The 23,269-nt window shown below is 43.7% G+C and overlaps 1 protein-coding gene and 1 long non-coding RNA gene across 8 annotated transcripts in view; one reads left to right on the top strand and one right to left on the bottom strand.

The window, feature by feature from the left end:
* SHISA6 (shisa family member 6) overlaps positions 1-22,580 on the bottom strand; it is a 254,044-nt gene extending 231,464 nt beyond the window's left edge. For 4 of the 7 annotated variants that reach the window (XM_081895242.1, XM_081895243.1, XM_081895246.1 and 1 more), the window contains exons 1-3: positions 22,423-22,579; positions 20,988-21,908; positions 2,798-2,958 (exon numbers count right to left, since the gene is read on the bottom strand). In XM_081895242.1, coding sequence (XP_081751368.1) covers positions 2,798-2,958; positions 20,988-21,634 — 808 coding nt within the window. In that variant the 5' untranslated portion in view covers positions 21,635-21,908; positions 22,423-22,579. Of the gene's footprint in view, positions 1-2,797; positions 2,959-20,987; positions 21,909-22,422 lie in introns of all 7 variants that reach the window. The other 3 variants (XM_081895245.1, XM_081895247.1, XM_081895248.1) reach the window with 2 other exon arrangements.
* LOC309362613 lies at positions 3,178-6,675 on the top strand. The gene is made up of 4 exons (XR_014165039.1): positions 3,178-3,289; positions 4,144-4,196; positions 5,059-5,184; positions 5,276-6,675. It is a non-coding gene; the product is annotated as an uncharacterized lncRNA (long non-coding RNA).
* Positions 22,581-23,269: the final 689 nt, after the last annotated feature.

Genomic DNA, 23,269 nt, shown 5'->3' with positions numbered 1-23,269 from the left:
TGGGACTTGGCAGGTTACTTAAACTCACACTGTCCTTGACTGAGCCTCTTTGCCTGTTCACAATATACTCCCATCCGGACACAGTGTAAGGGTTTGTCCACACTTCCTTTTATGTTGTGTTTCTAGGCATAGGTCCAGGATTTCCAGGTCCATGTCTGAGTGGTAGGTTTTCCCCCTTTGTCACGGTCCTTGGAGATGGACCTGGAAATCCTGGACCTATGCCTAGAAAACATGGCACAAAATGAAGTCTTGATTAGCCCTAAGATCAGCTGGTTACAAATCTTTTAAATTGGTAGGTCTGAATTAGCAGGACTGTGAAACTATCTTTATACAGAAATACATTATTATTATTATTATTATTATTATTATTATTATTATTATTATTATTATTAATCGCCTTCTTAGGCAACGTATAAACAAAAGCAGCAAACAACTGTTAAACACACCAAAACAGCAGATACATTTAAAACAAAACAAAGTAGACACGCATGGTAAAGACTCATTTATCCAGTTGGGAAAGCTTTTTGCAACAAAAAATATCTTCAATTCTTTTCAGAAAGTGTTGGTAGTACCTGCTGTACTCAACAAAAATGCTATTCCACAGAACAGGGGTAGCCACACTGAAAGCCCTACTCCGCTTGGAGGCACTGTTGTTATTATGGGAGGTTCCAAATACTTTGCACTGTGGGACCTGGAGTGTTTCTCTTTGGGGTGAAATTTCCTTCCCTACCCAGAGCTGTAGGGCTCAGGGAAAGAGAGGTGGAGGAAGGCCTCCCTCAACACCTGAAAATATCTGGCCACTGAGGAAGAGAATGGGCACCTGACTACCCACAACTCAGTGCCAGGTTAGGCTCACCCCACCTTTAAGAAACTTTGAGTTTCAGTTAGATGCCCAGTTCAGTAACCAGGGCCTGCATGGTTTCAAGATCTTATTACTCAGTACCCTTGAGTCTCAAGTCATTATTCTAGCTGAGAATCTTTTTTTCAAAACTGTCCTCTACTAGTTGTTAGTATCCTATTCAGTCCCATCTTCACCTCTGTCAGTTCATTCCTAAGAAATACATATACCATTGGATATCAATTAACGATTATCCTGCACTAGAGTTGAACCAAGCTCTGTTTGTCTTAGTGGTTCTCCCCTTATGTGGTTGCAGTCATATGAAGAGGAGAGTGGGACCATGTTCAGCGCCTCTGGGCAATCCACATTTACTCCACCCACAACACACACTACCTGCCATCCATGTTTTAGAGGGAATGCCTGTATTGGGGCTACAGAACACTGTTGATGCATCTATTCACTGTTGATGCATCAGAAATCACTATCTGTTTCTTTTCATGCCATACTTTCCTGCAGGTTTCCCATCCATCCTTGCACCCATATCAGTCTCATTCTTCCCCTACTGGAAGAGCTTGTCCCGTCAAAGCTCTCCCTAGTGGTGCAACAATAAAACTGTTAGCATATTTGCAAAGTTAGGCAGGGTCTGGGTAGTTTCAAATAGGTTGCAGGACTGTGTGTTGCGATTGCTGCATTGTGCAGGGGTTGGATCCTCCACAGTTCTACGATTCATCATTCTATGATACTTTTCTGCCAGAGATCAGCCTTCTTTTACAAAGCAACGTATGCCACCTAACTTAAACTTGCAGTTCTCGCCTCATTTTTCTTCTATCAAAATGCACTTATAGCATCTTCTATTAAATAGTCCTGCCTTTTAGTTATGATGATCCTCACATTACATGCAAATACATATATTTAAGCTGGTGGCTGCTTCTGTTAAGTGAAAAGCAGATTCAGAAGGAGAACTGTGGGAGAGAAGTGCTTAACCATTCCCTCGCCCACCATTTCCTCACTGAAATACTCCCCATTCATCTGAGTCTTTTCTGTTCTAACACCCCCCCCCCCATGGAACTACAAAGATCTGGAATCCCATAAAGGAGCTTGGGAGGTGTTGCAGATACAGATGGCTTCGGTATTCCCTCCCCTCTTCCACTTCTCTGCTGAAACCCCTCTTTTACCTTTTGCCTCAACAGAAGGAAGATCCCTTGGGATGCAATCAATAAGGTAAAGAGAAGAAAAGATGCCCAAGACAGGCCCAGTCACACACTACCTGTGTGTTGTGCTGGGAATCTGCAGTTTGCAGTGGCAAAAGAGACGAGCTGCTTCAGCACCTTGTGGAGCTATTACCCTTTTAAGGTCACCTGCTTTGACCTCTCAAATAACCAGAGGCACGAAGGCTTTACCCAATGACTCCTGTGTCATATTCAATCACTTGTGACTGAATTGGGGCATCTTGCTCTACATAGTATCCCATTATGACTGTAACAGTTCATATAATGGATAATACAAAGTATGTCTTATTTCCCAGGAGGTGGGTAGTGGAGTTAGCAGAAGATTCCAGTGCTCAGATGAGGATTTGGGTCATGTTTTAAGACTGAAAGCTTATGTCACAATTCACTTGCCCTTTGTAGTGCTCCCACCCACATATTTTTGTCAGATTTCATTTGTTTGTCTATTGTTATTATTCTTTTCTATTGTAAAAGCTCATTATTGTAGTCCATTGCTGCAAAATGCCATTGTTTTCACCTTATACCTTCACCGAGCATTTAAACATGTCTCAATAAGTCCATTAACAAATGTATTTGCATCTCTTAAAGTATAGTCACAAATGCACTTTCAAATGCAAGCCATTGCTGCTGCTCCATAGAATCACCAGGCACTAAGCCTCCATCTTGACTCATTTCCCCACAATAAAATCACCAGCATGTGATTTTATAAGTACTGAAGAAGCGCAACACTTACCTGGGTTGCTCTTGGAGGTGCGCACCGGCGTATAGTGATTTTTGGAGGATGTTCTGATTGGTGTGTTGTCTTTGGGGGAGGTATCTATAGCCGAGATAGTCTCTCTTTCACAGTGTGCTATGGGGATTGGTCCCTGCTGCCGGAGGATATCGGCCAGAGCCCTGCAAGGAAGGATGGAAGACAGTGCAAAGTGTTCACAACTCAAGATGAACGTAAGAGAACTTGTGTCTATGTGATACGATGCAATTTATTTATTTATTTAAAAGAATATACTGTGGGTGTTACATTTTCTTTCTCGTGTGTGTGAATGTATTCTTTTGTATAAACACTAGATGTAATGGAGATACGAGAGGAGAAAGAAATAGAGAGAGAGAGCAGAAGCAGGATGGTGTCAAAGTTCCCAGCAGGACTCTCTGTGTTGGTGGTTGCCCATTTACTTGAAGCACTGTCTATGGGTCAAGATTGGAATGCATAGACAGGAGCCAGAATATTGTAAGTAGAAGCCACAGTAGAACTCTCTAACACATATAATGTATGTCAGCTGTTTGAACTTTATGCTATGTGTACTCGTGCATGGTATGTATTCTTGGTTGAAAACACACACACACACACACACACACAGTAGCAGCTGATGTAGCAGCCAAGGAAACCCACTCCCAGCACTAGCCACTACAGATGCTGCTGCGGCAAGATCATGGCTGTGTTAGTGCACTCTCAGAGACAATCAGGTGTTCATGCTGCTGCCTCCACACAGCCCCAACCTTGCCCCACCTCATCTTCCTCCAGGTAAGATGCTGGTGTCAAGAAAGCAGCTCCATGGCTCTGCTCAACCACACTGGCTGCTACTGCACACACACACACACAGTGCTTTATGTTACAATATATATATTTAAAGCCTCTGCTGGCACATTTGAACCTGGCCCCATTATCTGTAATTTGCCACACACAGTATATTCTTTACAAAAGGAAAAGGAGGTGGCATACCTTTGTTGCAGAGCACAAGCTCTGCATGGAAAAGTTCTCTGTTTCAATCCCTGGTGTTTCCAGGTACAGTTGCACAAGGGATGTGTTTGACAGCTGCTGCTGCTACTCTATATCAATCAGCCTTCTCCAACCTGGTGCTCTCCAGATTTGTTGAACTCCAACTCCCATCAGTCCTAGCCAGCATGGGCAACGGTCAGAAATGGTAGGAGTTGCAACCCAGAGAAGAAAAAACAACTCTGGAGGCAACTGGGTTTCAAAAGGCTGGTGTTGTCCATACCAAGCTGGAATTCAAATAAGGTGGCTTCAGATCACAATGTTAGTAATTTGAAAATCTCAGTTGCATCTCCTTCTCTCTCTCCTAGGTGTGCCTTTTGAAGAAATATCCCTGTGGGATATGAACCATGGCTCCTTCCAGGTAGCATTAATGGTTTTCAAAGTGTTTCCCAAGGTTCCCATTCCATAAGGGGGCTGAATCTATAACTATAAATAGAAGTGAAATATACAGCACCACATCTTTAAGCTTATTCATTCTCTCCAGGTGAGGTAAAGGTCCCAGGTTTATAGAATTATTTACCTGTTTATGCACCACTGATGCTGCTATTCAGGTTATTAAGCAAGCTTTAAAACCATCTTGCATATTCTTGATTGTTTTAGGATGATGCTATGGAGTGTATTTCTTACACCTTTAATCTTGGCTGTAATTAGCTTTTATCTGCTGTCAATTTATGGTATTTTAAATCATTGTTGGATTTTGTTCTACTTATTTTTCATGAATTGTTTTATAAATTGTAGGCTACCTTGTGAGGGTTTTTACTGTATTTTTTGCACCATAACACTCACTTTTTTCCTCCTAGAAAGTAAGGGGAAATGTCTGTGCGTGTAAGGAGGGAATGCCTACGGGTGGCATGCCTACGGATTTTCCTCCTCTAAAAACTACGTGCGTGTTATGGTCGGGTGCGTGTTATAGAGCGAAAAATACGGTATTCTGAAAAGCATCTTAAAATCCTGCATTAAATTAATAATACCTTGGGCACAATCCACTAGACCTGTAGTATGAATCCCTCTGAAATGCCTAGGAGTTGCACAAGAGTTATATTGCAATACATCACTTCTTCCATTGCAGAAGCTTGCTAAGAAAGCAAATAAAGTAGAACACATGAATTTAAATTTCTGTGCAGCAAGCTTTCAAACAGAGTGATTCTTTAGATCTCATTTTGATTTGCAAATGGGATGGTTCCTATTGGGTTTCCAATCCCATTGTTTCTTTTTTTACACAGATAAAACAGTGTCCAAACTCTTTGCTCCAGCTGACATGAAAACCTTTCTGAAAAAGATACAGAATGGCAAAAGGAGGAAGGGAGTGTGGGGGCACGACAGGAACAAGAAATTAGGTGGTGAAAAGGGTAAGAACACTGGGTTTTAAAAACTGCATTGTATATATCTATTTAATTGTTGATTTAAAAAAAAATTAGTAACAGCTGTTCCGCTTTTCAGAAGATGCTGATTTTCATGAAAAGTTCTGGAGTAACTAACAAACACAACCCCATTAAGGACCTGGATTGTGATGAACAAGATATCCAGGTTCCTTGTGAAAAGTACATCTGCATTCAGTGCTGCAGCACAAAAAAAAATACATCAAGACTCTTCCCACAGTGAGTTGCTTTTGTGGATGTTTGAATGATATTTCATCTGTGAGAATTTTAGACTCCGCAGAACAGGAGTGGAAGGAAACACATAGGTTGCTTTCTTTGTGTAGCCAAGATCTACAAAGACTCTTCCATGACATGGAGAGGGCAAGAGAGTTTGGCTTGGAAGCAGTAGGAAAGGCTTTAATGGTCACACAATGTAATAGGCTCTGTTCTCTCTAGTGGGGAAACAGGCCTAGAGTCAATCTCTTACCAATGCAAAGATGGGAAACAATGGGATTCCTTAATGCATTATTGTTGCAACCTGCAAGTTGTACGAGAAACAGCTCATTTATATCAGGGCTGGCTGGTATTCCTTTGGATCTTCAGCTGCTTCAGGATTCAAACAGCTTTCAGCTCCAGCTTGCATGGCCAATGGTCAAAGATCATGGGAGCTGTAGTCCAGCAACTTCTAGAGTGAAACATGTTAGCCACCCCTTTTTCTTTTTCTTTTTCAATCCCTCTTAGACAGGTTCAAGATTATGAATCACTATTTTCCTCGGGCACCAGCCACATGCACAATCAGCAACAAATAACAAGAGTAGTGCCAAAAATTTCCTTCAAATTTTTCAAAGCGTTGAGTTCACTGATGGCCTTGAAGGAAAAGACAGCTTAATGTCTCCTTTTTTTACAGTTATAATTCTATAATGATAAGATATGGCAGTAGGGTGGTGTCATATGGCGCTGGGACTTGTCCACAGCAGGACGGAGAGATGAGAGTGAATTGCAAGCATCAGTTCTCTTGGTTGCGTGAAGTCTATAAATCAAAATCTGCACCACAGTAACCCAAATTCTGTGCACTGGTTCATATCAAAACCACACATCTGTGGCATCAAATTCCTGAGAACGCACAGAAATACTATAACTGAGCAGAACACAAAAGAACAAGCTTTATGTTACCAAAGAACGCATCCCTTGTATTGAAGGATGCATTGCCAGTCAGCATCTCTTCTTCAGATACATATAAATTTGGGTGCAAGAGCATGGCAGAGAATCCAGAGAAGACAAGCTATGATGGATACTACCCCACAAATATGCAGTGTTGGAAGTGCAGGCAAACCAGTGGGAAATGATGAGAGCCAAGAAGGAGATGCAGTCTTGAGGAGAAGCTGATAGGAGGGGAAGCACTATGGCTTAGTGATAGAAGGCAGACTTTGCTCCTGCCTAACTATCCTTTTAAAGTTCATTGGGAGTATCAATAAGCATGTGGATAGGGACTTGGACTTAAAAAAACAAACAACAACCCAGAGTCCATCAAAAGATCCAAGGAAGCTTAGTAGTTACGAGATATTTATCTCTATATGTATGTATTTCTAAATGTATTTTACATTAAAACATTTTTAACGCAGTTTGGAATGTTTGAGATGAGAACTGTCACAAAATCTTGAAATGTGTGAAATCTGAAGGTTTTGCCTAATTGGGACAAGTGCTTTTATATGGACCAGTGCTGGTTTTTAAATTATCTGAAGTTGGAGGTGAGCAGTGATGTGGCTGACACCAAATTGCTCAGGGTGGGATAACAAGGAACCCCCAAATGATTTCTTCAAACTGGGTGAATGGGCATTAAAATGGCAAATGTGGTTCAACGTAAGCATGTGTAAAGTTATGCACCCTGGAGCAAAGAAGTCTTGACTTCACATATAAACTACTGGTGTCTGAAGTAGCAATGGCTGCTCAGGAAAGAGATGTTGGTGTTGGGGTAAATGCTCACCCAAGTTGTGTCATGCCTAGCCCTGACCTAGTACCAGGCACAGAATCCTCCAAGGACAAGCTGGACCTTGAGGAGCCCCACAAGCCAAGGACCTTGAGGTACAGACAGCACTTTTTGTAGAGTAGTGTAATGTAAAGCATTTTTTCTTGTGAAACTTTCCCATAGATGCTAGAAACAAACAGAGGAAAAAACAAATTGTGTCCCAAAATGCAGGATTCTTTTTTTAAAAAAAAACACCCTGAAATGAATGCTGTAGAACCTGAAGGCAAATTGAGAGTTACATCCCACACCTGCACCATGCTGAGCTGCATCATATATTTATTTATAAGTGCACATATTTGATAAGACACACTTTCCAGAAGGGGAAAGGTTTAATTAGAAATATCCCCATGAGATGTTAGAATCGCAGGGCCAAACTGCACGTGACATGTAGTTGTGTGCCTCTTTCCCCTAGTGGTTTGTGTGGTGGTTGTTTTTTTAAATGAAAAGCAGCCTCAGGCAGATGTAAGCAGAGCAGAGGAATGGATTAGGGAAAGGACTACTTAACCCTTCCACTTCCTTCCACTTTTCTACTCAACATCGCCCCCAATCTGCTTTCCAAATGGTGAAGGAAAAGTTGGGGGCTGTATCTTCTACTTAATGGAAGAAAAATAATTAAGAGGGTTCCTATGAAACAAATAAATGGCAGGAAGGGAAAGGGCTAAGTATCCCCTTTCCTCCTGCTATTCCATTCCCAAAGCTGCTTTCCTCTTCTTTTAGGGAATCATTGAGGGCCAAGGCCAACAACCCTGAGGACTAGATGGGTCCACCAGAAGAACAGAGTTGGAAGGGATCCTCAGGGATCATCTAGCCCACCCCCTACAATGCAGGAATCACAGTCAATAAACCATATTCATCAGTACCACAAGTGTGGTCATGCAGGCAGACCCTATGCATGTTTACATGGAAGTAAGTTTCACTGTGTTCAATCAGGCTTTCCCACACATACTGTAAGTGTGCATTGGATTGCAGCCTTAGAGAATTTCTAGATGGCTATCTATTTTTAACAGAATGAATACATAATCATTTCCCATCGGTGATGCACAGTCCAGCCTCACTTTCTTATCCGTGTTGCACTTCTGTTGCAAGGACATATCCCTTCCCTATATCAGTTGTGACTGCTGTGTGGAATATATTCATGAAAGTAGTCATAGGCACCTGTTTGGAATTGCCTGTGTTATAAAAAGTGCCAATGACACAACTCACTGCTTCCCTATGATTGCCAATTTGTGTCTCTTCAGAAGTTTTAGATGACAATTTTAGTCTGAGCACTCCCTTGCTCTACCACTCCAGCACACAGGCTCTTAACTAGTCTTTAAAACAATCATCATCCTTGGCAATGGTTCCTTTCCCCTATATCAATATCCCACTGTTTGTGGAGTTTATGTGAGCGTCTTCTATTTAATTAACAATAGTGTACTTCTCCTCTCCAAATCTGGAGTACTCTTCTATCCTGAATTATTTTTGGAAGGAGTGAAGAGCAATATGCCTGGCCTTCACAACAAGATCATCACCACAGCCATTCTTCATGGACTGTATACCATACCATATCATACCATACACTTGACTTTGATTAGGGCTTGTGGGACTATCTTACAAAAGCTAAACTATGATTGGGCATGTCTTCACTGATTGCTTGAGTAAATCCTTAACACTGCATGCCCAGTCTTTGGGTGTGTGGCATGACTAATTCCCAAGTAGACTAACAATGGGATGAAGAAGTACCTGAGGAGCAAAATAAGATTATTGGCAGTTGCCATGACGCAAAAAAGAAAAAAGACATGGGCTGAAGTAAGTGCACAGTAGCTACAGAATAGACATTGGAATGCAACAAATTTATGGAATCTGGTGATTCCTTATGACTTTCATTGTTCCCATCAAGTTGGTATTATAATGGTATTCTTGGGAAAAAGGCCTTCAGTCTTGGCTGAGAACTAAAAGTTAGGTTGCAGAAGTGATCCACTGAGGAGCTGTACCAGAGGATCTAAACTACTGGCAAGAGGATCCTAGCTGGTAAAGGCAGAGCAGCAATGGCATGTAGCAAATCACAGCGCTTGGATTCTGTATGGTTCCATCCCATATTGTCTTTCTGGATAGCCTGTTTGCATTCACCAAGAATAACTATTGCAAAGGGAATACTAATGCATAGCATCACTGAGAAGGAAGGCATTTCTCTTGCTTACTGTCTGTCCACAAAGTAGAATCCTATGGTCTGACATCCAAACCCTCACATTTTCTCCCTCTCTGTGCCTGTGTTGAGAAAGCTATGCAACAGGAGCTGATTTTCACATGAAGCACAATACTATTACAGGAGAAATAGAACAATTTACTAACCACTGCTCTAAACAAGATAAACATCACTTAGCGCTAAGCAAAAAAAGGGGAGGAAAGCTGGTTTTTGCACCCTTCTTCTGAAATAATAGTATGTTAGTCTGTTTATGGAATAAAAGGAAAGGAAAGGTGATGATTGGGGAGATAAGCTGCCTAACCAAAGGTGACAGATAGTAAAGGGGGAGAGTGAAGAGCCTAATTCAGGAAAAGAGCATTTGATTATTGAAATACTTTCCCTGTAATACTCGTTTTTCTGCTGCACCGTCCAACTTTAGATTACACAAGTGAAACTACAGCTGCAGTCTACATTTTGTTTTGGTATCTGAACTGAAGGCAGTGAGGCTGTCCCAAGCAGCTTAGGGAGCACAGCACCTATGTCAGCAGAATTCCACATTTATGAACAAAACCATGGTTCGGGCTTGCTCAGCCATAGGAATGACCTATCAAACTGCATGTGCTCATTCTGTAGCCCAGCCAATAAGAAATGCTCTCTTTATGCCACTTCCTTCCTCACTTTGTATCGTTTGGCATTAAGACAGAACCACAAATGCAAACCCAACGCATGATGATTAGTTGCTTTCTAATTAAATCACAATGATGTTTGTGAGCAACTTCCAACACACACACGCCCTGCCACCAATAATGTTAAGTAAGAGAAGCAAACTCCTCCCTGGTATGACACCATGCACGCTTGATGGATACGTCTATTCTACCACACACACAACACACAACATTTCAATTGATTGCTTCCCAACTGCAGGAGAGAGCAGTGGGAATGAGAACCAAATATGAGGGGCTTGATCTTGCCAACCTCATCTCAACAGGAGCCAAAGGCAGCCTACTTACTTGCGTAAGCGCTGCAGGCTTGAGCTATGACACAACTGAAAGGCATTTTGTGCCAATAATACATCTTAGATCAGAAAAACAAATCTTGCCTAAGAGGATGCTTCACCTATCTGAGCAGATGGGAGAGCCAGGCTGGCGTAGAGGCACATTCATCTCTTCAGATAATAGCTCATCATGACACATCCAATTTTGAGCGAGATCCTCAGGAGCTGAATTCTAATGCCGGGGTGCAAGATAACTATGTTGACTTAAGTTGGGCTGTTGTTGCTGAGAAGATCAGTTCAGCTGGAACTTTGTACATGCCCCCAAGGCCATGTGTTTGTGTGATCTAGCTTGATCAGAGCAATGAGTACACCTATCATTGTGACAAATCAGAGGTAAAAGTTGTAGTATAAACATGATCATGGTAAGGTAACACTGACCTTGAAAAGATAATGGTAAGCAATTGGACAATGCAAAACACAAACATGAGCAGGTGTACATGAGGCTAATTAATCCCCCAGCACCTGGTGTCCTAACCGATCCAGGTAACACCTCTAATCACCTTGCAAATTTAGGTTAATGTCCATAGATAAGCCCCTTCTCCATAACGAGATGTCTTTTTTATCTCCAGACTGCTCCATGCCTCTCTTTTTAAGATACCCTAACCCTGATAAACGGGACGCGGGTGGTGCTGTGGGTTAAACCACAGAGCCTAGGACTTGTCGATTGGAAGGTTGGCAGTTTGAATCCTTACGATGAGGTGAGCTCCCATTGCTCGGTCCCTGCTCCTGCCAACCTATCAGTTCGAAAGCACATCAAAGTGCACGTAGATAAATAGGTACCACTCTGGCAGGAAGGTAAATGGCGTTTCCGTGCACTGCTCTGGTTCGCCAGAAGCGGCTTAGTCATGCTGGCCACATGACTGGGAAGCTGTACGCCGGCTCCCTCAGCAAATAAAGCGAGATGAGCGCTGCAACCCCAGAGTCGTCCGCGACTGGACCTAACGGTCAGGGGGCCCTTTACCTTTACCTTTTTAACCCTAATAATTGTGATAGGAGCATATTTCTTTTCTCTCTCCAACTTATTTAGCATCCCCTCCTTGCCTCTCACTCCGTTCTCCCACCTCTGGTACATGTTTGTTGTTTTCCCCATGATGAGTCAGGGTACTTTACAGAGGGTGCCAGCTAATCTCTTCCTATTAGCAATCCAAAGGGTCCCACAGAGAGGGATGTAACCTTTTGTACAACAGAACTCTGCTGCAATTTCTGAGTCCAGATGTAGCCATTTACCAGCTGTTTACAGTGAAAACCCACAAGCCATAGTCTAATATCTTTCTTCTGCTCCTACCTTTCTCAGAACAGTTAACTATTGTGTGGCAGCCCTTTCAGTGGAAAGTCACCCAGATCTGGGTGGGCAATAACATTGGCACTGCATCCCTCTCATACCCATGACTGAAGCCATAGATTAATATAAGGACAGTGCATAGGACACCTTCTGCTCATTGCCAAAACATGTCAGCAGTTGGCACCAATGACTATCATTGGTGTATCGCTGATGCACATGAAATAAGTAGCTGTCACTGGTCAACTCCTCTTTGCCATGTAACTGTGAGAGGAACAGGATTGTTTCTGTGAATAACCATAGTCTGCCTATTGTTTGCATGGACATCCATTAACTCCCCACTAAGATTCTGCTTCATTAGAGGGAGAATCTACACCGTATATTGACATGAGAGATTGCTCAGTTGTAGCAATAGTGTGAAGAAGACTTCACACTATTTGTGTGAATTTGTGAAGAAGACTTCAGGAAAAGCCAAGGACCAAAGACAAAGTATTCTAATTGCCCTCATTTGAAACCAAGCCCTCATTGAGTAGGAAGAGTCCCTTCATGCAAATCTATGTGCTGGAATTGGGCCTATGTGGTGGTGATCTTGCTGAAATCCATCACAGCCTTCCAAGAGATAGCAGTGGCTTCCTATACTCACTTTTTATGCTGCCTGGCCAGAGGCAAGAGGCTGTCAGAGCTTATTCATGCAGACAACCGGGCAGCTCACCTGAAAGGATGCATCTCCCCTGGGACACAGAGGGAGGGGGGATGAGGAACAGGCTGTCAGGATTTTGCTGAACTATCTGCCATTCATCGGTCAGTCTGGTACCCATCTTCAGGCTGCCCGAGTGTCATGGAAAGTTCAAAATGCTATCCAAGCAGGCAGCCCGTTTGTCAAATTGATTCTGGCCTGGTTTATATACTCATCGGTTTTAACAGCACAGTGCTGAAAACTTCCTAGGTTCCTGAATGTATGTTACACCACACTTCACAGGAAGCAGGTATTCAGTTCAATGCCCCACTTCCCTGCCCATCTCTTCCATTTCCCCTCCAGAACCCAAACGTATAGGCACATCTATGCATTTCCTGCGGTGTTACAGAGAGTTTCCTAGAGAGGATTTGGAAGCACGTGTTATAAAATGTCATTTGTGAAAATAAAAATAAAAAGTAACTGAATGGTGCGTGTTTCAGGCTTTAGAGCTCTGCGTGCATGTGTCTGTTTGCGAATCTGTCTGTGTACTATTGTATCCTGCTTATGGCTGTTGAGAAGGGCATACGTTGGTGGTTCACAATGTACGTGCCGAGTGAGTGGGCTGCAGGTTCAAGTACTGAGATTACTCACATTCATGTATCATAATAAGCGTGCACAATGAAGAGCCACTGTCACTTTGAAAAGGGGTTAGTAAAGAAGACAAACAGACTGAAGCATATCTGAAGAAGTGTGCATGCACCCGAAAGCTCATACCAATAACAAACTTAGTTGGTCTCTAAGGTGCTACTGGAAGGATGTTTTGGTTGTTTGTTTGTTTAGACTGAAGCATGACACTGAGGGGAACCTCATGTGAAAGAGCAGATGCCTTTCTAGTGGAGATGCAAGTATGGCCAGTTGACATCAAGCATTGCTCACTGCAAACATTTGACTCTTTTGGTTTTTGTTTTTTAATTACATTTTCTATTTGAAATTCTTGGGTACAAAAGACACACACTTTGCATCATATGTCAATGGTGTTCCTGTGTAGAAATAGCAGCTTTTGGCTAGGAAACTGGAAAGGGCTATGGAACGTTAACTTATACTATAAAATTCAGTCAGGGTGTGAGAGAGGAAGATTCCTGTGACTGTGTAGACTTCAGCAAAGCTTAAGCGATGGATGGAGCCAGAGTTAAAACACCAATGCAGCCCCATTGGCACTGACAGGTTTTCTCCTAATTAGCAAAGCTTCAAAAAGCTCTGAATGAATTCCAGCTTGTAATGTTATTAGCTTGGTGCACTATATAGAGGCAGGAAATTAATAGAAATCCATTGAAATGCACCTCACTAATGGTTAGATGCCATTACTTCTTGTATGTAGGTGCTTGTGCATGACAGGGAAGAATAATTTGATGGGGAAAATCAAGGCTGACCCAAAACAAAAATGCAGGCTCAACAAAATTAGTAGCATTTCTGTTGTAGTATCTCTTGTTCCTGGATCCTGCCTGTAACTAGACTCTCAAGTAAGGGATGCTGCAGAGAGATGTACACAGACCATCGCAGAAATGCAACTCTAATTCAGAGGTCCACAACAACATTACACAACCAAACTCTAGCAACAGAAATGAAAACACAGCTGGCAACTAAAATTATCTCAGCTGAGTGTGATGGCTGTGGGCAGTACATGTTTAGGAGGCCAGGGTCACATTCCTGAAATAAAAGTATGTTGGTGTTTCTACATGGCCAAAGGACTTCTGTCCCCCCCCCCTAAATCTCTAGTTACAATTGGTGATAAAGGTAAATCCAACAGCCAGTAAATTACCAACATCTCCTCTGTCACACATATCCAAATCATGGCTAACAATAAATCAGCATATGACTTACAGGAGCTAAGAATCATAAGGAATGGCTTAGAGGAGTAACACACTTACAGGTGAGTTTGATTGATATGTGGCAAAATGGTAGAGTTCAAACTTATTTCTGGGTAGAAAAATACTACTGTTCTCTCAAGCTACATCTGAAGTGTTGGCTCCTGCCGATCACTACAATACATGCCCAGTTAGGAATGCTGAGTGATGTGAGGCAGCCAGCTGCCAACACTGTTCCTGAGAGTGAAAATAGGGATGTTGCAGTTAAATGCAAAATCACCAGGGTTTGTTGTGCAGCAGTGCACATCTAATATAAAAATGACCTATGGATTTGCACTAGGCCCAGGCTAATGCAAATGTGAGCAAAAGCTCATGGCACAGAAGAATTCGTGCTTTGGAGGAATCCCAGAAGCATCTGCCAACATGAACAAGAGCTTCAATATGAATTTAACAGAAGCAGGAGAAAAGGAAGCAACATTGGTAAGTACTAGAAGATGAAAACCTAACTTCGGAGACAGCAAAATATAAAGCTGCCACATTTCAGGGAAATTAATTAGATAGGAGGAAGACAGATAAGGTGTGCAGTGTTCCATCCATGGCCACACCAGAAATATGCAGCATACCCAGAAATATCCACCAAGTATCACTGGAGTATGGTGAGATCAAAGTATGCACATAAGAGTTTTCGGGTGTTTTGGGTGTTTTGGGTGCGGACTTACAACACACATGGGGCCTGATTTAGAGCACATTTTGGTACACACACACATATACACACTCGTTGATTCGGAGGCAGACCAACTCTGTTTACAATAATCCACTCAAGGCTGAAGTCCCACTATTTAAACTAACATGTGTGAGAGAGGCAGAAATGACAGAGGCAACAAATACAAATCTCTTCTTTACTTGGGCAAGATCATTGCACAGCTATTTCTGGGCTATATGCCTCAGTGGCAGAATTAGTTTAGAATCCAGATCATTTTATGGAGGGGGAAGCTCTGGGGAAAGTCTAACAGCAGTGTTCAGAATTGCAGAACATGAAGGCTAAAAGGAAACCTTCATGGTTGCATGATCTGTGCTCACCAAACAACAAGCATGAAAAGACTTCTAAAATTCACCTTGCCATAAGTACCTGTGTAGTCAGAAGTAAGTTAAATAAAATGTATGAATATGGTTAAGCAAGTAACCATAAAGGATTCTGACTAAAGGAGATTCTGACTAACAATTAGGAATAATTTTCTGACAGTAAAAGCTGTTTGACAGTGGAAGAGACTACCTTAGGATGCGGTGGTAGTTTTTAAACTGGCTATTTGTCTATGGCTATTTGTCAGGGATTCTTTAGTTGTGATTCTTGCATTGAAGGGAGTTGGCGTAGATGACCCAAAGGATTCCTTCCAACTCTACAATTCTATGATTCTGTGAACAGATGCCCCAGGAAAAGAGAAAAAACTGTAGAGTCCCACCTGTTATGACAATATGAACATGATTTCTCCCCATATATTTTGCATCCAATCTGAATGAAAAAGGTAGCTATGTTTATGCAATTGACATAGGAGCTCCAAATATTTTTTAAAAAAATGTAGATGAAATTGGTGAAATGCCCAGGATGCTATTTTACGTTTCTTTTAATATGCTTGAAATTTTGCCTTTGTAAATAAATTTTAGTATTGTTTAGACGTTCTTTGTTTTGCTCTAGGCAATTCAAAACTACAGTCCATGCTTTGCCCGACACTTGAGCCACATTATGTTTTCTATAGATTGGAACCCTTCCTGGATATAGTAAGAAATATATGCACATAGACTTATGCCAACTAATCTCACTTATAACTATTTTTTAAAATCATCTTGAATGTTCATTGGGCAATGCCACCCTCCAAGAACATGGATAGTGTTGCTTTTTGAGAAAGAAAATGACAAAAACAAGTTTTTCTTTCTAGTTGTGAAATGCACTCTTCACAAGACCCACCAGCAGTGGCAATTCTTCATGCACAGATGTAATTGCAATTGTGTCATAAGCAACTAAAAGGCCTGGTATCCATCTGGAAGTTCCTCTCACTGAGCTAATGCTGCTTCCTCAAAGAGCTAAATAAGAATTGTCACAGTACCTACATGCCCTCTATCAAATTCTAAACTAAGTGAAATCCATTGCAATTTAGGGCTTGATATCCTTCCCACTAAAACCCATAGAAACAGCATTGGGCATATAATGAGCTCCCGTCCCCCCCCCTTTTTTAAGAAAACAGTTTTAAGTTAAACCATTGTGCTATTTGCAGCAAGTATTGTATTCATCACACACTTGAATCTGAAAAGGTGCTTGCAATTGCTGGACGACTGCCTAGTCCCCAACCCAGTTTGGAATACAACCAACCATTACTGTCTTCCCTGTTCCATCTGCATCACCAACATTCCGTCAGCGCTCATAAGAACAGAGGCAACATTCCTGTTCCTATCCCCCAACTTTTCACCATTTAGTCATCTCTAGAGACCCAAGACCTGTGCATAACTGTGGGAAACAGGAGCATACTAGTCATGGTATCAAGAGTTGTCATGCCTTGACAGGTGTGGTTTTGCCACCTTTAAAAGAGAGACAAACAACAGGCCATGCAGCCCCTAGTGCAGGAATGGGGAACTTCAGATATGTGGCCATCTAGGCCTCTCTCTCTCTCAGGAATGCCGTAAGGCCATGCCCTCCCCTGACCTTACTCTGTGTCCTCCTCAAGTGCTTTTGCCGGATGCCATGTATCTCTGAACTGTAACAGTGCCTTTTGCTTGTCTGGAGGTAGCATGAATAAATAGATGTCTGTATGTACATGCACAAAGCCTCTTGATGGAATATAGAGGAACATCTGTATGAAGGTAAGAGTCAAATCCACTGCTCTTCTCACTTCTAGCCCTGCCCATCACAGGCATGTGGCCCTTGAGCTAGAAGAGATTCCCCACCCCATCTGGAAAGCTGGATCAGTGCTTCACAATATTTAAACCATTGTGCCACTGTTGATCAAATTTAGGTTAAACGTCTCTGAAAGGCATAATTTTTTGTCATCTACTATATTCTAATAATAAAAGTCAATCAACTCTTTTCAAAGATATTTGAAGTCATCCCCCCCCCAAACACTCACTCTGTCATTCATTCTTTCATGCCCTTCATCTCCATACAGGTGATTCATTTCACAATTTAGAATTCATCTTTTTAAAAAGCAAATGGGAACTTCAAAGGAATAGAAATGACAAGAGGTGTTTAGACAGGGCTGACAGGGCTCCCTATGATTTTAATGGGAGGTCTCCAACCCCCTGGCATTATATGTAGCAAAAGGAACATGTGGGAAAGAGGAACATGTGCTAGGTTTCCAAATTCATCAGAGATGTCATTTGTTCACTGAGACATGCTGGCTTCAGCAGAACAGCCATTGAAACAAACAAGAGCCTCTTTCAGTATTATACGCCAAAGATGCATGCACTCAGCTTCTGCTAGCCACCAGGACTCTATCCAAACTGCAATAAAAATCATTTTTGACCCCCATTTTCTAACTGTGTCAATTTTGGGGTGTGTGGCATAAGTATGAGCAACCATAATGTATTGACTAAGAGCCAAGGGTGTTCTAGATTCAAACTCTGTCCTGGCATAACCCTTCAGAACAGAAACCTTAAGATTGCAGTTGTAGCTGAGGTTTGTCAGGAAGGTTCGGATTCAGTGTGTGGTGTATGTGTAGCTGTGATAACTTGTACCAACTGATGAGTTAGTTGCCCTTCACTGCATATTAGATAGTAGGCAAGAGAGAGAAATTAAAGGAAATTGTTTTTAGGTCTTATAGATCAGGAAAAAAGACTATAAATGGAGCCTTTGCAGGGATGGGGGCTGTCTTGAGAATTTACCTACAGGCATGCTGGTATTCTATGCAACTAGAGAAAGAACACTTGTCTTCCCCTTAAAAAATTGTGGTCAAGTATTTTGACAAAACAGTCTTTAACTGATGACTTAAATGAATGATAGTTGTGCAATGACAGCTTTTTCTCTCTGTTAGGAAGATTGTTCTTGTTGCATATTTTAAAAATATATCTCAATATATATTATTTTACATGCTTACATTTGTGAGGCACATATGCCCAAACTTTAATAATTTGGCATGGTTCTGGGGTCCTGCCTCAATGGTGGATATCAGTTGGAGAGAGGTAGTGGCCATTCACAGAGGTAAAATGAAGGGCACACATTTGACTTTACACATTTCAAATGTATTCCTGCTACGCAACACTCCCTACCCTTCTCGTTTTGAAAAAACCCCACTGTGTGTCATTTTTGGCATTCAGGTGTTACTTTATAATACCCCAGAAGTGCTGAAAAATAGAAGGAGTTGGAATAGTTGCTTATGATTGCAGCTAATGAGGGAGGAATACAAGGTTACTATTATTATTATTATTATTATTATTATTATTATTATTATTATTACTGTATCTATTTATATCTTGCCTTTTATCAAGACTGGGACTCAAGGTGCCTTACAGAAATCAAAACAACAGAGATAAAATAAATAAAGCTAAAAAACATATAAAAGATAATAGCTTTAAAGTATTTAAACTATAGTAGAATTTAAACAATATTAAAACAAATCAAAATGCAGAGTGATGGGTCTCCTTCCCAAAATATCATGGGGTATATGACAAGAGTAGCTTAGTAACAGACGCAGTAAGGTGAGTCCTGTTGCAGTTAGTGTGGGAGAAGGGAAACTTTCCCTTTTCTCTAGCTTTTGAGCACTACAAACAAGAGGTAACTGGGCACACAGAGTGCTAGCCACAAGGAAGTACCAGGGGGAACACTGGGATCAGAGAACCCAGGGAGTGAATATGTATTGGTGCCAAGATACTAAGGGTTGGGTGGGCTGTTGAGTGATGAAGGATGAACAGGTGGCAAAGGGGAGGGAGGAAAGAGGAACAAGAGGAATAGTTATAGTAGACAGCAACAGTTGTTTAAGTTTGGGGAGAACAGATGGAACCCATGTGAGATGTAAAACAGAAGCCCAGTGAGCTGCTTGTATAGCTTCTTAACCAATATAAAGGGAACTGTCCAGTGCTGAACAGACAAGCTAGGATGGGTGCAAGGAAAATCCCTGTCCATGTTTTGTGTTTATCTAAAGAGGTGTCTGAAGAGGGTGAAGAGATAGTGAAGCCTGTTTTAATATGAAACAAAAGCCACATGCATTCATGTAGAGTTAATATTTAGCTGCATTGCTGAAATGTGAAAGGAGGGGGTTCCCTCATTTGTGCTTTTAAAACATTCAGCATTGTTGACTGTGGGCAGCTATTTCCTTACTTAAGGCCTGCTTGGTATTATGTAAGTCTGTGCTTTGCTGTGGAGATAATGCAAGTTAATAATCTAAATGGCCGAAAGGTAGATACAACATACAAGGTTGGAAGAAATGGAGGATTTGAAGGACACGTCAGAGATGGGGGTAGATTACAAAAGGTTAAACACCTGTTAATTTCAGGACCTTATCAAGATTGTTGCAGTTAGCACATTTAAAGGTCTTTGGATTTTGAAGAAGTAAATTTAAAGGTCTTAGATTCAAAGCCTACGAAGTAAGACTTGCCAGGTGGTTACGGTAATTGGCCTATAAAATAATGCTCACAATTGCTGGAGAATTGAGACACCTACACCATCCATTTAGAAGGTGCTCCCCCAACTGCAGCTAGATATAGATTAGCTGAATCTCAGATAAGAAGATTCTCTGTTTCTCCTCCCCAGCCTAACTAGCCTAAAGATAACACTTATTTCTTTGCAGAGTAAATTCCATCACAGTTGTTATAAGTGATGATGCATACATTTTCCTTTGTAACTCTCTGTAATCCGAGTTTGAGTAAGTAGTTTTAAAAACATAACTCCCTCTCCACATACATATCTCAGTGTAACTAGTTCAGAATCCATTATAAAGAGTCTTCTTATTAGAAGACCCATTTTAAACATTTGCACTTACAGTACCAATTAACTTCTGTTCATTATGTCTATTTTATTAACCCAGTGTTAAACTAAAGGAGCAGGGAAGTGTGTGTGTTTTAAGCCACCTCCTTTTCCAGAATTGGAAATGAAAACCTACTTCCCAATAGCATATCCTGTCCCTGTTACGAAAATGGTATATTATTATTATTTTGTTCACTAAGCAAGAATACAAAAGGGAATAAATATGAATGTATGGTATAACATGCAAGACTCTATATATGGTTCTCCATATGGAGGCAAGAAGATTCTATGCAAAGGAAGCAATTGTCCTGGGAAGAAAGATTGGCGCTCTCTCTCTCCACTCCTTACTCTTACTTGGATGTAAAGCAATTTCTTTTGGGATCTATCTATGTGGTGCCTGGATATGGGGCAATCTCTTCCAGAAAGTAGTTTTACATCTGTACTTAGCTCCTTGGGACACAGAAGGAACTATGCTGTACAGCAGGTGAAAGGACTGGCTCAAGTGCCCTAAGGAGAACTATTTCTTCCATTCCCTGCAGGACAGCAGAGATCTATGGAAGATCAAGGAACACAGCCAACCCATTTATAAGGAGAAAAAAGTTGGGCCACTGTTAATCACCTAAGGTGAGGGAAGTAGCTGTGTTTCTGCGAGAAAGGGGGATTCTTCCCATGCTGTAGGATGCCGTCATTACTGAGTGCTCATACTTCACTCTCACTAATGCATTTTCATTGCATAGGTCGTGGGGGAGGTAAATAGGTACAGAATCCACACCCTGTTCTCACCTGTGGATGTTCATCTCCTGCGGTGGCTGTCGTGCTTTGTCATAGGCCACCTTGGCAAAAATGCCTGCAATGACAACAAAGGCAATGGCACCACATGAAATGTAGACGGTGGCATTCGTGTTGTCCTCATTTGGGTCATACCCATTGGGTATACCTCCAGCTCCATCGTTACTGGTGGCAGGGGTCATTAGATCTGTGTTGGGGCGTGGGCCCTGATTCCGGCACCTATCCTGATTCAGCTTCTCAGAGCGCTTGTTGCAGCAAAAGCGGTAATAGCAGGTGCCGCAACAGTAGCGGAAATCCTTCTGGGAATTGTTGCACTCAAATTCCTTGTCCCACTGCCCGCTCACATCATAGTAGCCCATGCATGTCTCATACGCTGGCACAGAGCTGCCTGCGCTGACATTGGAGGGCACCCTTGCTGGACTGCGCCCACGGTTTCCCCCACTACCAGGAGATGGTGGTGTGCTGGCTAGCGTCTGGTTCTGTTGCTCCTTGGCCGGCTTGTAAGGTCGTCGGGGGGCTGCTGCCCCCTGTGTCCGGTTGCCCTTGGGTGTCCGTAGGGGCCCAGCTGCCTGTGTGGTTAGCAGCAGTGCCAAGGCGTACAGGGCAAGAGGCAGGAGCAACAGGAGATGCCTCCACCCCATGGTGAGCCGGAGGAGCAAAAGTTGGGAGGCAGAGGGCTCTGCCCAGCCCAATCAAGGATCTCGGCTCTGCCACTCCATGGGTGGTGAACAGGGGTAGGAATCAGGCGCTCCTCGGTGGCGCTTCACTGGCAGCATCCCAGATCCATCCTCCGTCTCTGGAGATGCCTCTTCATCCCGGCAAGAAGCAAGAGGCACGACTTGGCTGCTTCAGAGCAAGAATGGGCTCTTCTTACTCGGAAAGTCCCGACCTGATCACAGCTCCTCCTGTGACGGGCTGAAAGAGAGAAGAGGACATCAGAGGCTACCTGGCCCAGGAGAAAATGAGCAAGGGAAAGGGGGGGGGGTCGACGTGCCAGGGAGTGCTGCAGCAGCTGCCCCTCCAAGGGGGCCTACTCCAAGAGGCCAGAGAGTTAAGAGATCCAGGCAGAGGGTCGCCTTCGGTGTGGAAGGAAAACCTCCCGCCCAAGCTGGTATGGGGGCCACGGAAGAAGAGGAGGGCAGGCAGGTGTGGCTGCTGTGCCCGGACAGAATAGTGCCGAAGCGGAGAGCGGGGCAGCAACAGCTCCCAGAAGCTCGCCGGGCAGGGAATTCCCTTGGCACCGTCTCTGGCGAAAAGAAGCACCACTACCGGCAGCAGCAGCAGCAGCAGCAGCGACCCTTGGGCTGGCAGGCAGCGCGGAAGGCAGCCCTGGCCGGCCACCTTCCGTCCCCTCCTCTCTTTCTCCCCTCGCCCTTGCCCGCCAACCCTGCGCGCCCCCCTGCCTGCCTGCCTGCCTTCCCTCACTCACCATGCCGGGGCGGAGCGGGAGCACTGCGGAGGTGCCGGGCTGGGCATCCTCGGCGCCGAGCGCTGGCCGGAGCTGCCTGCGCCGCCGCTGCTCGCACGGGCTCGAGAGGAGCTGCTGCTGCTGTCGAGCGGGCGGGGACAGCTAGAGGCTGCGCGAGGAGCCGCCGCCTCTCCCGCCTGCCTCCCTCTCTAGGCCCGCCCAGTCCCGGCCCCCTGCGAAGGAGTCGCAGCCCCGCGGCGCCAAGGGCCGACGGCCGAGGGAGCTGGGGCGGGGGGGGGGCTCAGGACAGAGTCCGCCTTTCGGGGTGGGGGGGGAGCGAGGCCCAAAGATCCCTGCCCTGCCCCGCTCTCGGGCTCTCTTCACACAGAGGCCACCCTCTGCAGGACTGGCGAGAGAAGCTCCTTTCCCCCCTCTTCCCCTCAGCGCCCGGAGGCGGGCGTAACCCCCCCCCCCTGCTCGCCGGAGCCACCTTCCTTAACTGAATGGTAGTAAGGCGAAGCGGGGCTGGGGGGGGGCGGGCAGGGAGCGCGTGTCCACAAGTTATATCGGGATGGGTTTATCACGGAGCTGAAAGAGGGGGCGGGGAGAGGGAGGGCTGGTCTAAACGGCCCCAGGAAGGTGCCCTGTGAGGTCCTGGGCTCTCCTCTCTGGCTGTGGGGAGTCTGTTTCGTGGAAACAGAGGCGTCTGTGCCGCATGCAGGAGCCGAGCACACCTTGGCAAGCCAGGTGAATGAAGACGCTGCACTTTCCCGCTCAATCTCAGGAGCAGGTATGAGACTCCTCCCACTTCATCTTCAATCATGTTCTGAAGGAGTGGGGAAAGGTACCCATTTGCCACCCGGGGTCC

Source organism: Podarcis melisellensis (assembly GCF_964234715.1).
Source record: "Podarcis melisellensis genome assembly, chromosome: 2".
Taxonomy (NCBI): domain Eukaryota; kingdom Metazoa; phylum Chordata; class Lepidosauria; order Squamata; family Lacertidae; genus Podarcis; species Podarcis melisellensis.
The sequence above is the reverse complement of the archived record's forward strand: the minus strand, read 5'-3'. Positions and strand labels throughout refer to the sequence as shown.